Source organism: Ips typographus, linkage group LG1 (assembly GCF_016097725.1).
Source record: "Ips typographus isolate SLU linkage group LG1, UJ_Ityp_2.0, whole genome shotgun sequence".
Lineage (NCBI taxonomy): Eukaryota > Metazoa > Arthropoda > Insecta > Coleoptera > Curculionidae > Ips > Ips typographus.
Genome location: NC_138422.1, coordinates 102,907 through 118,881, shown reverse-complemented (window position 1 = coordinate 118,881; position 15,975 = coordinate 102,907). Strand labels below are relative to the sequence as shown.

Below are 15,975 nucleotides of genomic sequence, written 5' to 3'. Positions count from 1 at the left end.
TTCTTAGGAATGAGCGAACCACCTTACTATGTCCACTACACCAATTGGCGCTTATTCATTCATAAAATCGTCACCTCCAAATACTTTGACCTAGCCATCGCCGCCGTGATTGGTCTCAACGTGGTCACTATGGCAACTGAAAGCTACATGATGCCGCCTATTTGGGAATACCTGTTGCGCATCTTCAACTACTTCTTTACGGCCGTCTTCATTTTGGAGAGTATCATGAAGTTGATTGCGCTCGGATTCCGAATGTATATCAAAGACAAGTGGAACATACTCGACGTGGCCATTGTCATCTTGTCGGTGGTCGGTATTATTATTGAAGAAATGAAGAACAACGAAATGAAGATTATACCGATTAATCCAACTATTATTCGTGTAAGTAAACATATTAGAAGAGTTTTTTTTTTGCAGTTATTAGTATTATACTTTTCGATGATTTGTGTAGGTGTTGCGAGTGATGCGAATCGCTCGCGTATTAAAACTCCTAAAAATGGCGAAGGGTATCCGTGCACTTCTAGACACGGTCATGCAAGCCCTCCCGCAAGTCGGCAACTTAGGGCTACTATTTTTCCTTCTCTTCTTCATTTTCGCGGCCCTGGGTGTCGAACTATTTGGCCGGCTAGATTGCAAGGTCACCCCTTGTCAGGGTTTAGGAGAGCACGCCCACTTTGAGAACTTTGGCATGGCATTTTTGACACTGTTTCGCGTGGCCACCGGCGACAATTGGAACGGAATTATGAAGGACACCCTGTACAATGAAAAGTGCGACTCGAGCGACGATTGCATCAAAAACTGTTGCATCTCGCCTATCATCGCGCCAATTTTCTTCGTTATTTTCGTGCTGATGGCTCAATTTGTGCTGGTCAACGTTGTGGTCGCCGTACTTATGAAACACCTGGAAGAGTCGCATAAACATCTCGAAGAAGAACAGGACATGGACATCCAATTGGAGCGGGAGTTCCAAGAAAAGCAGGAACAGAACGAGAAACGGGAGCTATGCTTGGCTCTGCAATTGGATGCTCAAGTGTGTCAGTCAGGCAAAGACAAAACCTTACACAAGGTAAGATATTATCTCAATAAGCTGCTAATTCATTCACATGCACTAACAAAAATATAATTTGAGCAAGAATGAGTGTTTTTTTCTATTAACGCACATCAATTAATATTTGTAATAATATGGACTTAATATTTAGATTGACGAACCCCTCCCCCACCTGACGCAGAGTTGTTTTAACATATATGTTACTCTAATAAACATTCTAGTTACCCAGTTTGAGGTATTTGGTTTAAGCAAAATATCAGTAAAATGCACGAATAGGCATTGTTAGACTGCCCTGCCTGCACTATTTTCTACTGACTTTGCTGTCTTCTCTTTTTCTGATCTTTGACCTAAAACTAAAGTATCGAAAGGACAATTAAAAACTTAAACCCTTAAGAAAGGTAGGTAAGTAGTTCGAGTAGGTAACGCTTCAGCTTTTTGTTAATAATAATAATAATTGCTTCAATTTGACTACGGCCTACTCACTATCCAGTTTCAAAAAATTGTGCGGCACGCAACTTCCAAACTGGTACACCCGACACATCTAATTTGGCTTGAGCAACATGATTGTGACATTTTTTCTGTGTGCTTCACTTAGAGACAGAACCATATTTTTTGTGTGAACATTATTTTTTAGTGTTTAATACGACACACAATTTAGACAGCTTTATATCTCGCTTTAGAGTTAAAATTAGATGGAGCTAGAGTTAACTCCAGTTTATGTAATGTATAAGTGCTCCTGAACAAAATCTGTACAGAACTAAGGACTGATGCGAGAAACGAAAACAAATTTAATAATATTTTTTTTTATTTTCTAGCTGGTATAGATAGTTTTTGCGTTAGCAATAATAAGTTTCTTTGAGTGTGATTCGCGTTTGAGCCAAAATGTGTTTTTATAGAATGTCGTGGCTAAAGCGGGCTTCTACATCAGTTATAAATCTACATATATGAGTATACTATCGCTGCTAAAATTTAACCTTTAGACAGTTTAGATAGGAGATAAAACTTTCCAAAGTTGTTTCTTACATTGGGCCTCCTGTAACAATCGACCAATAGATGTTTATCAATGAAGTGTTCGTTAATTTGAATCAAAAACATCTGTTGGTCGATTGGTACTGGTGATGTTTTGCTACATTTCATCAACGTATATGGTCATCATGTGGATTTTATACAATTATATGACATATGTACGTTTTCCTCATTTGTCTCTTAATTTTGTTTTTGAAAAAACTGGAATTCGTCCCGAAATATCAACAAGGGCTTTTTAAAACAGCCAAAATGCTGTTCTAATAAACTGTGTCACGAGTATTTCTTCGTTAAGTTTCAACGATTTTTCAAGTATGTTAGCGTCACACTGTAGGTACATCAAGACATAAACAAATAATATCGTCGTACTAAACTTTACGTGCCTCTTACTACTTTAGAATAAAGGAAATTTAAGATGGTACAAAGCATCACTTTTCGCATCGGTCCTTGTGTGGTACCCACACGCTTCACTAAATTTAAGTTCAATCAAATTAGCAATGACGAAATGTTAAACAAAAGGTTTTGTTGTAGGTGCTCTCGTTGCCTTCCAATTTCACATTCAACTCAGCTGTTGGAAATGGCGGTAAAGCTGCCTTGGAGCGTCAACCGTCACAATCGCGCCGCCAAACGTTACACAGCCACCTTCCAATAATGCTCTCTAACATGGAGGACATGAGAAATATTGACGATTCAGTATCAGACATTTACAGTATTCAAGAAGTGGCCAGTTCGGAAGAATCTCCGCCCGGATTGAACTTTACTATCAATAAGTCTCTCCGCGTCGATCTCGATGAGACTCACACATGTCCCATCATGGAATCTAATCAGACTTCATCGAGCAGAAAATCAACAAACGAAACCGACAATCGACTGAAACTCCCTTCCGAAGCTAAACCGCTAAATCGGTTGTACGGTAGTACTAAACATCTGTTCCAGAAACAATTTTGTATGGATGTTGAGGAAGAAACCCCGTTTCTAAGCACGCCTCCAAGCGTCAAACCGCAACGGCACGACAGTCAAGAGAGCGTGCAACGAATCATCAGTGAACGCAGACAACGGGATGAAACATTGAAGGACTTTGACAGGAACGATATTTACGATACCGCCCATTTTAGTAACGAGGAACAAAAAAAAGTCGGTTGCTAGTCGTAAACACACTGTGATTATGATATTTGATAAATATTGTCAAAATCCATTTCTTCGCTAACTTGGAACTCGTCAAAGTGGTTGTAGGCACGAATTCTAAAAGTAGCCTAATCGGGCCCGGCTTATAATATAGTATCTAGTAGTAGGTTTAAAATGAAATTAATATTTTTGTAGGAATAAAACAAAAAATGGCGAAAGACTAAGTTTAAGCCCAAAAAAAAACGTTAACCAATATTTTTGAAATTAGAAGCTAAAGGAAAAAGAAATGCTGTACTTAATCTTTTTGAATAGCTCAAAATTCAATATACTTAAATCGAAAATATTTCGATAATCTGCCTTGGAAAATTCAAATGTATCATTTTTATGTTCACTGTCTTAGACACTATGTTTTACCAGTTCTTTTCATTAATGTTTTTTGACTGAATTTAAGTTCAAAAAAATATACATAAATTGCCTTCTATCATTCAACGATGAGATAAAAATCATCGACCTGACCTTAAAAACCCATTCGAGTAGAGTAAATTACTCTTAATGAACCTTACGTAGTATACCTATAAAAGTGTAGTAAACAATTTACCAACCAAAAAAACTTAGAGGAATAAAAACTTACAGGGTTCCGTCTCTTGCAAAACGTAAAACATTAGAGACAAACAATATACCATATACTTAAAACTAGCACGTAAAAGGAATTTGCAGTTGACAATCTAACTTTCAACTCTCGGTATTGTACCTCTAGATAGCAGTACGTTAAGTCATGTTCCAGAAGAATTTGGATAAATCTACGTATGCATAAGTAGTGTGTTTTTCCATTAATACTAGAAAAAAAACATCTTGAAGTAAAAACTGCATTAGAAGGAGTACGCTTATGTAATGTCGATAATTATTAATCTCTTATCCAGTACCTATCTTACCTATAACGAGTATAAAAAATTAAAAACAATCCATGTGAAATCAACAGTGTGAAGAGAGAACTATTATTTGCAAACCAATGCTCTAAATTTTTAGTGCAAGATGGCAGTATGTTGTGACTTGGGGTGACCGTTGCCCGACCGAACGAGACGTCATTTGACAATTGGTCGCAAGACCACTTTAAACAAAAGCCTAATTTGATGTCTTGTCACCAACTGTCAAGTAACGCTAATTCCAGTTCAGAAGACACAGACACACACAAAGTTTCTTCCCATCTTTGTCAAGATTATTGTCTTGCAATGGTTCTCGTTTCGTACCGTCGACGCATGGATAATTTAGAATTCACCATATCTGTATATAGTCACTCCATATCGGATATGCAAGAGAACAACGGCAAAAAAGAACAAGAGAGAAGTATAGCAAATCAATGCTTTCATCAGAGATGGGTCAAAACGTGTTGATAAATTTAGTTTTCGTTCTCTCTAATTACCTATGATTTTTAAATGATTACTTTTCCGCACTTGTATGAAAACTAACTTTGTACACCATATCAACATAATAAACCTTAATTATTCAAAGGACATAAACGTACTCCTTAATCAACGTATTCAACTAGCGTGAAGTTGTGTATTAGTAAGATTATTATATACAAACATATTTTGTTCATCGAATGTATTTGATATTATAGATATAATATGAACAATAGCGGTAGGTTGTTACGTACACAATAAATAATCTATATAAAAACATGAAACTAAATATGTAACGATCAAAATAAAGAAAACAAAACGGGCAGAATTAAACTTAGTCGTGTAGAAAAGTCTACGGTTTAGGAAAATCAAATTGTTTCAATATCTTATCTGTGATATTTTTTATCCTACTCCTACAATTTATTACCAAATACTTAGTGTAGTTGTGTAACATAGTGTTTATAGCTATTTACGTTGTTTCAACGTCATGTATACATAGTTAATTTTTCCATCTGTTACAACACTGTCTAGACATCATAAAGGGCCTGAGTTCTTACTACCAATAAAAGTTTTGAAAAGTACTAAATCTTGACCTTAAATTGAAATCTCTATCTCTTTCTCTCTGTGCCTTCTATCTATATATTTTCAGTTTGGTACATCTTTCTGTACTGCGAAATTGTAAATTCACAACAGGCGTATATTAGATTATAATAATTGATAAATTGAAACAATAAAGCGATTGAATTGATGATTATTGTTTTTTTGCAACACCAAAACCAAAAAAAAAGACAATATCAAATTCAATCAGGATGCTTACATGTTGTGACTTGGAATACAAAGTAAGCTCCAAAATGAAATGACAAACGTATGGTAAAATGGTACGTCACAAAGTAATAGACAGAATAGACAGTAAGAGACATTTTTAGTAAACATTTTGACTGTGACCTGAATTCTGTATTTGCAACTATCTGTGGATAAGACTGAGTGTCATTTACCCGTTGTTGTAAATAAGTATTGATATAAGTTACCTTTGATTTGTGATGGTGAACAGATGTCAGACGACGTCGTCATTCTGCTCGTTCTACGAAGCTTTAAAGGAGGTTAATTAAAAAGTGTGGTCGATCTCTTTTGTAAGATTTAATCCTTCAATATAATTTGGACACCTTCGATCTAACTAACGCTACTTTTGTGAAGCACCTATTTAACGCGAGACACTATAAAATACACGTTATGAGGACTGTGCGCACGCGAACCCTATTAAACTCCCTTGTTTTTTTAGAAAATATAAAAGCATAATTATTAAATGTTCCCAATAAAATTTAAAATTGAAAACAGAAATTTTGCGGATGTCGACTTTGGGTAAAAATAGCTTACAAGACATAAGTTATTTATCGAATTTTCGCTATCAAAATTGGGAAAAAGTGAAATGACAATTGGGTTAAGGGACTTGAAGGTTATTTATATTTTGCCTACACAAAATCATTCAGTTGGCGACTTGGGGTTGATTGGTGCTTTTTAACACCACATACTGATGAAAGGTTTATCTGATATGATAAACCTTTTTTTTATCTATAATAAATTATTTCCAAAAGTAATTTCCATTAATAAAATACATCTTTACTTAATTTGTCTTAATTACAAATTAAGTTACAAAAAAACTGGAGCCAGTTTAGCTGCGCAAGTCCAACCCTATATTATAATAATTAATATCAAATGCCAACAATAATGTCTTGGAAGAAATTCATATCAATAATTTTACGTTACAAAAGACATTTTCATTGTCAAAGTATTACAATAAGAATAATAAATACAAAACTAATCAAAAAATCAAACAATTACAAACTAAGTCACCTGAAGTACAAGCTGATGGTCCAACAGCAGCGTCTTGAACGATATTTACAAACAAATTGGTAGAAGAGATTCAGGCCAGCTGGTGGTTTTTATGTCTGGTCAATATTATATGTGTGAGCTCACCTGTTGATCGCTGCAAAGAGTCAGACCAAAGCATGAGAGGAGGACCAGTCTTGGAAGTCGAACGAGACTTGACTACGCCCGGACCACTATCGAATATACAATTTTTATTTCTAAGTTTTTTTTTATCAATACTAATCGCTCGTATATGACCCATATAGCACTGTTCTATTCGCAGCCTGTCCATGTAATAATATTTGTCCGTAAATAGCTGATTATAGCTGGCCAAATTACATTAAGTTGCATGAATAATACAATTTATTAAAACCTCGATTAAAACAAAACAATTGACAATAAGACATGCTCATTTAATTAGACCATTTCTTTGATTTTTAGCAGTAAGTTATTAATTTCTTTTAATTCGCAGCAATTCAATTATTATTATAACTTGATACAGGTTTTGACAGACTTTTTTCTAATTTCTGCCATTGGGGCATATTAGCGATAAGAATTGAAACATTTTGAGACCGAAAAAAATAGCAATTGCTTTCGATAGTAGCCACAAGACGATCGTCCGAAAATCAATGAATAAATACCTCATGTTTGGCAAAATGATGAAACACACATAATGGGGGTTTCATACAAAGCGCTGTAGGTACCCGGCGTAATCGAGCTGCTATCAGCTTAGAACAAGTTTTCGGTTTCAAACAAAAAATGGAAAAAACTTAAACTATAAATACCTCTGATTGTCATTGTGTGTGCGATACAAAAGTACAAAAAATTGCGCGCGAGTACAGTGTTGCCGTTAACTGTGCGCAGCGCCGTTCCCCGCTGAAAACTTACAATGCCCTGCGACATTTCAGAAGTCAGTAGTTGCATGATGTGGTACACAATTTAAATAATCATTATACTATTAATATAAAATCACACCTTAAATAGGACACGATTTAAACAAGTACACCTATATCCAGGGTGTCCCTCGAGGTGGGACAAAACTTTACCATGTGTTCTAATAGGTAAATTCGAGTCGAAAATGTTCTATGAACATGGGTCCGCAAATGCTTCCTTACCAAGATATATATATTTTTTAAATTTAATAGTGTTGTGCTGAAAACTACAATAATGCCACAAAAATTTTTTTTTACAAAAAAAAACTACTACTATGAAAATAACTGTTCAAAGTGTCCACCTTCTCATTGTAAGCATAGTCTAGCCCTTTTAATAATGTGGATAATAGCCATTGCAGTTTTTGGCACAATATCACTATTAAATTTAAAAAATCATATCTTGGTAAGAAAGCGTTTGCCCGCCCGTGTTTTACAACATTTTTTACTCGAATTCACCTAAAGAGGACGTAGTGAAATTTTGTCCCTTACCTCGCGGGACACCCTTTATTATATGGGTGGTTAACACTGCCTCGATTAATATTTGAAGTCATTAAATCGCAAACATGTGAAAATTACCTGAGCTTTGGTGACGTAACGAGTTGTGTAAAGAATGTGTGCTGCATAAAATAAAAGATTTCAAACTTGCTTCATCCATAAAAATTGGTCTAATTTATCTAAGGAGGTATCAAAAAGGTAAATAAACTGAATCTTGTCTATATATTTTTTTTTTTGTAATTAGAAGTACTTAATAAAATATTGACAAATATTTTTTCATTTTTAAAAATAAAACATTTTACGGCAAAAAACACGTCAGTAAATATTGGTAATGGTAATAACTTATTTCTTCTTTGGTACACCAAACATCTCGGACATAGAAAGGAAACAAGTGCCCTAACTCTCTTCTGTTTATAGTGAGTTGAATGAAACAAAATGCATCCACGTATGTCTAATATCAATTTTAACCAAACGTTTGAAACTGAATTGTAGGATGTAGCGTGTATAGTGATTTGTGTTTACAGAGTGTTTGTGTGAGTTACAACACAACAACTTTGAAAATCAAAACAACAGAAAATCGTTTAAAATTTAATTTACAGAATTAAAAAGTTCAATTGTTTAAAAACTGTAAAAAAAACTTATAAGGTAATTGCAATAATAACATACTGAAAATTATTTTCAATGATAATCTCATTAGGAGAAAGAAATAATAAGACTCCCAAAATGTTGCAACTACCAACTAAATGTTGTAACTCATGTAGTCCTAAGAATTTCCAATAAAAATACATTATCAATGAAATAATAAGTTTTTCAAATACATATTGTAAAGAAGAAAATAGATACTTTTAACATATTTTGTTGTCCAAAGCGCGGTAATTTTTACATTTAATATGCGACAAAGACTGAAAACCACCAAGCAAATTGAGACTTTAGCAAATCGTTTTAGTGTATGTAGCAAATAAACTGCTCCTCACGTCAACTGAAACAGTGATTTTACCGCCAATTTTTAAGGCCTCGTTATTTTGAAATGCAAAAACGGATGCATTTTTTTTTTTTGGCTTTGGTTTATTACGAAAGGAAGAAAATGACAAACAGTCTTCTCCACAATACTTTATTATGACCTTAGATGGTAAGGTCTGCTCAACAAGTTTCGGTCACATAAATGACCATCTTCAGGAGCTCAAATCAGTCGACCAATGTGACTACTGTCTTTTTACAAGGGGAGAGACAGAGAGACCCATGTTATGACGAAATAGTGAAATTAACAAAGTTAAATAGGTGAACAAAGCTCATTATGGAGAAAAAATAACTATAGCACATTAAATCAAAAAATTAATTAAAATTAAACATAAAACTTAAACTAGACCCATTTAGGGCTGGGTGAGACCCTAGGGGGGAAAAAAGAGCTTAACACTTGTGCACCATCCACAGAAGAGGCGATGAAACAGCTTCTGTGGATGGTGCACAAGTGTTAAGCTCTTTTTTCCCCCCTAGGGTTTCACCCAGCCCTAAATGGGTCTAGTTTAAGTTTTATGTTTAATTTTAATTAATTTTTTGATTTAATGTGCTATAGTTATTTTTTCTCCATAATGAGCTTTGTTCACCTATTTAACTTTGTTAATTTCACTATTTCGTCATAACATGGGTCTCTCTGTCTCTCCCCTTGTAAAAAGACAGTAGTCACATTGGTCGACTGATTTGAGCTCCTGAAGATGGTCATTTATGTGACCGAAACTTGTTGAGCAGACCTTACCATCTAAGGTCATAATAAAGTATTGTGGAGAAGACTGTTTGTCATTTTCTTCCTTTCGTACTCCTGCGACTCCACTGAAAGAATATGGACTACTACTTCTTTCTTTGGTTTATTAGTTTTTTGCTCTAATATTTGGGAACGGTACTATAGAGAGAACTGAGCAATAGATTTTTTCAATTGCCCTTCTTCCTAATAAGGATGTGGGTTTTGGAGCCGTTTTGGCGTTTTTTAATAAACGTCCCGCGTCTGAGCGGAAGAGAGATTCTTTTATCTTATATTATAATTGTAAAGTATTAAAAACGAGATGAAAGAGAGAAAAAAAGTTTTGTCCCGGTTGAAGTGGAGAGCAGTTTAGTTGCTCACTATTGTGTGTTTAGTTCCTTAGTAGTCCCAAATTATCTTTGCTGTGTGGACAGTTTTCCATAAATCAACCAAAAACCATACACACAGCAAACTTGTCCTTTTATTAGATTTTTTTTTTGCTTGGCAAAATTATTTTGCAACTGCCAGTTAAATTGAAATGAAATGAATTGAACACAACAATCAAGAAATTGCGGGTCAGAAAAACCACTTGTACGAGTATATAACTGAAAAGTTTCACTAACCTGTTTGAGACTGAAAAAAAAGTGGGGTTAGCTAACAATTGAATTGTCACCTACCTGATATGATTATGCCTTACTGGTCAACTACAATTAGCTGTTTGACGACTGAATTAACGTCGATGACGATGCGAGTGGTGATGATGGTGATGTCGGTGACGTTCTAAAATCAATTCAAACATAAATGAAATGTTTCCCTACTAAATCATAAAGTCACCTTCACGGTCAGGGCGATGTCGCCTGTCATGTTCACGATGATCTCCTCGATGTTTACCAGCCAACCCATCAAACTCTCTGCTGTGTCCACTCTCTCTTTCATCCTCTCTCCTTTTCATCCTGCATGTTCTAATTGATGAATTAGTCTCAACATATTATGCATCTTACTATACCTTTGTCCTGAGCGACTTCGTTCTCTAATCCTGTCATCATCTTTGCTTTTGTCAGTGTCCCTATCTCTGCGACGTTCCCCTACTCTTTCTTTTTCACGCACATACTTTTTCGGTTCTTTGGTTTCTTTCACCTCCTGTGATATCTCTTCTACAGCTTTTTTCAGTCTCATGTAGCCCATGTGCTGTTTGCCCATTAAATGGTCATCAATTCTCTGTTGGGCGTCTCCCACGATTAAAAAGGCACCGCAGACTTCGCACACTTCCATTTGTTTTTCCTGTTCCACTGCTAACTGGGCTGTAATATTTAACTGACCCAACTCTGATTTTCGCAAAGTGTCACGCTCCTCCTTTAATTGGTCGCAAAGTTTCATAAGACCTTGAGCTTGCTCGACGTTTCCATCCGTTCCAGCTTGTTCAGCTTCTTTCTCTAGCTCATTAATTCTTTCGTTTAAAATGTCAATTTTCTCTTGGTTCTTCTCAGCCTGCTGAGGATTTGTGGTGGTCAAAACGCTTTTCCCACTCAGCGCCAATCTTTGTTTGCCTTTCACAATTTTTCTATCCACTTCATTTAACATGACTGAACAGAATCGGACAAAGTCTTCTTGATATTGCACTTTTTTGAAATGGGTCTTTTTTGCTTCTTGAAACAGCTTGCGAGCTTCCTCGTCATGAGTTTTCATGCAGGGACCCAAATCGGCCCTTGTATTTACAAAGAGATCATGTGGACAAAATTTTACCATGAAAAACTTGCAGTACTGAAAAATTACAAAATTTAATTAGTCTATTAAATTACCTGTTATGCAAGCAAATGTCAAAATGTATATAAAAATTAAAAAAACGTATATTTATAATATAGTAGGTGGTCTATTAAACTAGTTTTGACTGAGGTTTTAACTTTACTGATCTGAGACATAGGTATATGGAAACTGCCAGAACCATTAAGAAATTTAAAAATCAAAAAGGCATTGATATTTTTTTAAGGTGAGTTCGATGCGGCAAACAGAATTTCGCTATCCACTTTTGTTTTCTTGTAGTTGTCAAATGTTCAATTTTCGACTCTTTGACAAGTCGCTGTAACACCATTATTATGAGAGTTTAAACTTCTACTTTTTTCTCATATTTTATTCTTACCCCCTCATAAAGATTTTTTTTGTCCTTTAAAATAACCTATAACATGTATGGTTTTGGATACATTTTCCCTCCAGGATCACCAGATTAAACACCTATGGATTTATTTATGGGCCACTTGAAAGACAATTTATATAGACTTATATAAAAACAAAATTTATACAAGCAATAGATAAGATGAGTTAGTTAGGTAACAATTCTTGGCAATGCAAACTTCAAAGTGTTTCTAAAAGATGTCACTTACGTATTAATAATAATGGAGGAAAAAGTAGAAGTTTAGTTCCTAACTCAAAAAATAGTGAACCTATAAAAATAAGTAGGTAATATTAATATAATTGTAATCTACATACGAAAGTGCCTTGATAATGTAAAAGATATTTTCACCAACGTCTCATAATAACAAAGTTACAGGGGCTTGTCCAAAATGTCAATAATTCAAAATTTGACTTACCAGAAAACAAACGACATAGTAAAATTCTGGTTGGGGCATCAAACTTACCTTGAAAAAAAAAACCCCCAAGGCCTTTTTGATTTTTAAATTTCTTAATAGTTCTGACAGTTTCCATATAAAAACAAGCAAATTAGGCCACCATGTACTAAGTTTCTTAAAGTGTTAGTTAAAATCGAGGTTAAAATGCTGTTTCATGATATTTGAATTTAAAATTTTAAAAAAAGTAAGAGATAACCAAGCATTTTTTTTACATATTTTTTTATACATAACTTGACATTATTTTTATTACTCTACCATCCCCCCTGTTTGTGGGGCAAACTCCTTGTGCTTCTTATGTTAATGTCTATTGTAAAACAGGCATTACCTATTCTATTCTTACTTTTACAGTACTTGCTGTTGACAGTTCAGATATTTTATTACTACTGGAATTTGAAGAATATACTTAAGACTATAGAGAATTAAGTCAACATGTGCAGCTTTTGGATAAACCAGAGCACTGTTTTTAGTTGCTCAAAAACAGCAACTTTCCACTTCTGCTTTTTATTGACCAATCACAAACTATCAGTAGTGTTGCAATTTATACAAATATACTTTATGAGGACTTACCATTATAGTTAGGTTGTCTTTCAATTAACCTAACCATCTACCTAATCAATAGCCAGATATTTTTAGTTTCAAGTGAAATATTATTATTTACTTTCAATTCAATTCTCAGTTCAATTCTTGTTGTAGGTAATTGGTAAGAAAATAGCATTAGTGATCAAACATTCTCAATTAAGAAGTAAAGAGTACCTACTTACCTCAGGATCTTCCCAATCAGTTGATTTAACTTTTTCATTTGGGGCAACATTTCGGTGTCTACCCATTAGCTCATCGAGAAGCTGAGCCGCCGCCAATACTGCCATTGCTATAATTTACTAGTGGCACTGTTACCTTCCTAATTATTTGGCTGTAGCTACTTCAATGTTTAGTGATTACTATCACTATACAGCCAAGCATTAGGGCAAACGTCAATAACAAAAAGGTACTGACATAGAAAGGTGCCTCAATGTGCCCACAAGAAAAGTTACATCAAAACTTTGACAGTCAGTACCAGTGAATCAGTAACCAGCAAACAAAATAGTAAATGTACAATTACAATAATTTTCAATCTACAAACATGAAAATAATCACAAAAGCACACTTGAAATGCCTGGGAACTCAGCTCAGGCACTTGACGACTTCACTTGACTTATGACTTATTGACGCTTGACAAATGACAACAATGAGTTGTTTGTTTCGTGAGTTCCAATGGCCTCTTGCTTGAACAAATCAACAAATCACAGCAACAAATTGAGTTAAGCTTCTAGTAAAAAGAAAAAGTAATAATTTACCCCGTTTGTGCATTAAGCGACCAAGGCGGAAGTCGCCATCTTTGTCCCCCACATTCGCCTACTGCGCTTTGTTTCGCTTTTCAGTCCGTTTCCGTTAAAGGTTAATTTTTGCAAACTTAAATTAGTTGAATTATTATTGAGGAGTGGATTTATAAATAGTGGGTAACAGCAGTTTGATTGTCAGTGATTTTCTGACAGTGCTAACCGGAAATTTACGGCAGTCATACTGAACGATTTTAGCTTCCCTTGCTATATTTTTTTATTCATTGGAGTTTAGTGAGATGTTCTGAGTTGCTCTGTTATGGATGTTTCCAGCATTGGTAAGGGTTGTCTTGTCCGACTCTTTACTCGGCTAACCTCGGAATAATGAATAATGTAAATAAAACACTTTTTCTAAAACTCCTTTAGAAAATAAAGCTTTTCTTCCACATTTTGCACACACATGAATGGTACAGCAAAAGCCAGTACTTCAAGGACCTTCAAGAACGACCCTCATTCTATTTGGAAGCCAATGAACAACCAAAGACCTTCCTTCTTACAAAATGTATCAAGTATAGCTGATAAAACAAAACAAAATCGAAAAATACATTTGCCTAAATACAAAATTAATATAGGAATTGGAAATAAAAATTTCCCACACAAATTAACAAAATAAAATTTAATTTAAGTGCTCAACTGTATTATTCTGAGGGTTCGTAGGTGGATCCATAACAATTTTAATTTTTACAGCATTCTGAAAAGCACTTTGCAAATCATCACGCACACTTTGAACAATCTGCTTCAGGCGACCGTCAAGGCTGCCTGCTACCAACCTGGAGATGCGAACCGAAGGAGTTTTAATCAAAACTACGGCAGTAATTACTCCTACAATTATTGTCTTAAAATACAGTTAAATACAATTTTGTGAGCTGTCACCTTGACTGTTAATGTTGAAGTATTCCAGTTGAGCTGATAACAAGTAAGGAATTTCCTGAGGTAGGAAATCCAGCATTTTTGCTTTTACAGCACTTTGAATAATGTCCTCTGCAGCTTTATCCGTCCAAACATTCTTAGGGAACATCCAGTTTGCTGGTTTGGCGTTTTCTATCAAGTATTGCTTCACTTCCCTTAAACCATCTCCTGTTGGTTGGGAATTAATTAAGTATGTGAAAACATATGTAACACACAAATGACATTAAAATATACCTGTTAGTGCTGAAACCATAAAAATGTCATGAAAGTAAGGCCATCCTCTAATTTCCTTATTTGACTCTTGATTCCTATTAAGTTTTGGACCATCGACTGGTACACCCTTTATACAGTTATCAGTTAACAGTCTAGCCAAATCAAGTAATTTTCTTTTAGACTTTAAAATGTCAATCTGTAAAAAAATAAATAGGTATAAAACCAAAGTATAAAACAACCACACCATGACTAGTATAAAGTAAGTAGGTACCTTGTTTAAAACAAGAAAACTCTTTTTCTCTTTATAGGTTTCTAGTAATTTAATTGCTTTTATATGTAACCAATCTCTAGTGTAGATGTTGGATGCATCATGGATAACTCCAACAATATCTGCTTCTTTTAGAACCACTTTTGAATCTTTAATAAAAGTGTTCTCTAGTTTAAACCTAAAAGTAACCGTATGTAAAGATCTCAGTAAAGATTTCTGTTTACTGAGGCACTGATAGATAATTAATAATCCTTAGAAACACTCACTGTTACACAGATAAGACTATCCTTATTTGTTTCTCACACAGGATCATTCTATAAAACCACTTACTTGTGCCTTTCATGTTCACTGACTAAACCTGGTGTGTCCAAAAAAACAATTTGTGTATCTCCTTCTGTAAATATGGCCCTAGACCTTGAACGGGTGGTGTGAACCTTGGAAGAAGTTGGACAGACCTACAACATTCCTTATTACTTGGCATTCCACTTACCTAAATGTTATTTACTTTTAACAAACCTTTCTGTCCATGAGATTGTTGATAAACGTGCTCTTACCGGCGTTTGGCACTCCAATGATGCCCACTTTCACCAGTTTAGTTTCAGTTTCAGGCAAATCTACTTGATATTGGCCTGTATCATTAGGTCGATTAGAGCAAATTGAAGTGCAATATTTCACTGTGGAAATAAGACAGCGCCGTTTATTTAAACTATTTGTAACAGGTTTAAACAACATATTTGTGTGTTTGTAATACAAAAACCAATTAAAATCTCTTTAAAATCATAAAAACAAACCATAAAGCGAATCTGAAAAGAGAAGAGAGTTATTGGTTAATGTCTTTGTCTCTTTTTTTTTTGGCTGGTTTTTTGGCCACCAACTGGGGTATTCTGCCAGCTCGAAACGTAAGAGGCTCAGATAGTCGGGCTAGAGCTCCTGAGCCCCAGAAACACGCAAAAAAGTCAAA

At 34.8% G+C, this 15,975-nt stretch overlaps 3 protein-coding genes and 1 long non-coding RNA gene across 10 annotated transcripts in view; 2 read left to right on the top strand and 2 right to left on the bottom strand.

Annotated features, from left to right (window-relative positions):
- Positions 1-5,345, top strand: part of Ca-alpha1T (Ca[2+]-channel protein alpha[[1]] subunit T) — a 65,687-nt gene extending 60,342 nt beyond the window's left edge. Inside the window, exons 26-28 of the mRNA XM_081993999.1 lie at positions 8-381; positions 452-1,066; positions 2,603-5,345. Of these exons, the coding sequence (XP_081850125.1) occupies positions 8-381; positions 452-1,066; positions 2,603-3,217 (1,604 nt within the window). The 3' untranslated portion in view covers positions 3,218-5,345. The remainder of the gene's footprint in view (positions 1-7; positions 382-451; positions 1,067-2,602) is intronic.
- Positions 5,346-5,718: 373 nt separating this feature from the next.
- LOC145738912 (luc7-like protein 3) lies at positions 5,719-13,486 on the bottom strand. Of its 6 annotated transcripts, XM_081994118.1 has the most exons (7): positions 13,010-13,463; positions 10,631-11,385; positions 10,459-10,586; positions 10,302-10,404; positions 7,248-7,356; positions 7,104-7,190; positions 5,719-6,580 (listed from the first exon to the last, which is right to left on the bottom strand). In XM_081994118.1, exons 1-4 carry the CDS (start codon positions 13,112-13,114, stop codon positions 10,355-10,357), a joined length of 1,038 nt encoding a protein of 345 aa, XP_081850244.1. In that variant the 5' UTR covers positions 13,115-13,463; the 3' UTR covers positions 5,719-6,580; positions 7,104-7,190; positions 7,248-7,356; positions 10,302-10,354. The 6 variants fall into 6 exon arrangements, with proteins under 6 accessions (XP_081850244.1, XP_081850225.1, XP_081850236.1 ...); XM_081994099.1 differs by lacking the exons at positions 7,104-7,190; positions 7,248-7,356 and having other exon boundaries at positions 13,010-13,116; positions 13,369-13,486; XM_081994110.1 differs by having other exon boundaries at positions 7,104-7,356.
- A 90-nt stretch (positions 13,487-13,576) lies between these two features.
- LOC145738967 (uncharacterized) lies at positions 13,577-14,496 on the top strand. Its single transcript, XR_014180889.1, has 2 exons — positions 13,577-13,902; positions 14,312-14,496. It is a non-coding gene; the product is annotated as an uncharacterized LOC145738967 (long non-coding RNA).
- LOC145738904 (GTPase Era, mitochondrial) lies at positions 14,226-15,842 on the bottom strand. 2 transcript variants are annotated; one of them, XM_081994070.1, is made up of 6 exons: positions 15,524-15,842; positions 15,345-15,462; positions 15,018-15,192; positions 14,768-14,942; positions 14,498-14,701; positions 14,226-14,446 (listed from the first exon to the last, which is right to left on the bottom strand). In XM_081994070.1, exons 1-6 carry the CDS (start codon positions 15,744-15,746, stop codon positions 14,241-14,243), a joined length of 1,101 nt encoding a protein of 366 aa, XP_081850196.1. In that variant the 5' UTR covers positions 15,747-15,842; the 3' UTR covers positions 14,226-14,240. The 2 variants fall into 2 exon arrangements, with proteins under 2 accessions (XP_081850196.1, XP_081850187.1); XM_081994061.1 differs by having other exon boundaries at positions 15,345-15,469; positions 15,531-15,839.
- Positions 15,843-15,975: the final 133 nt, after the last annotated feature.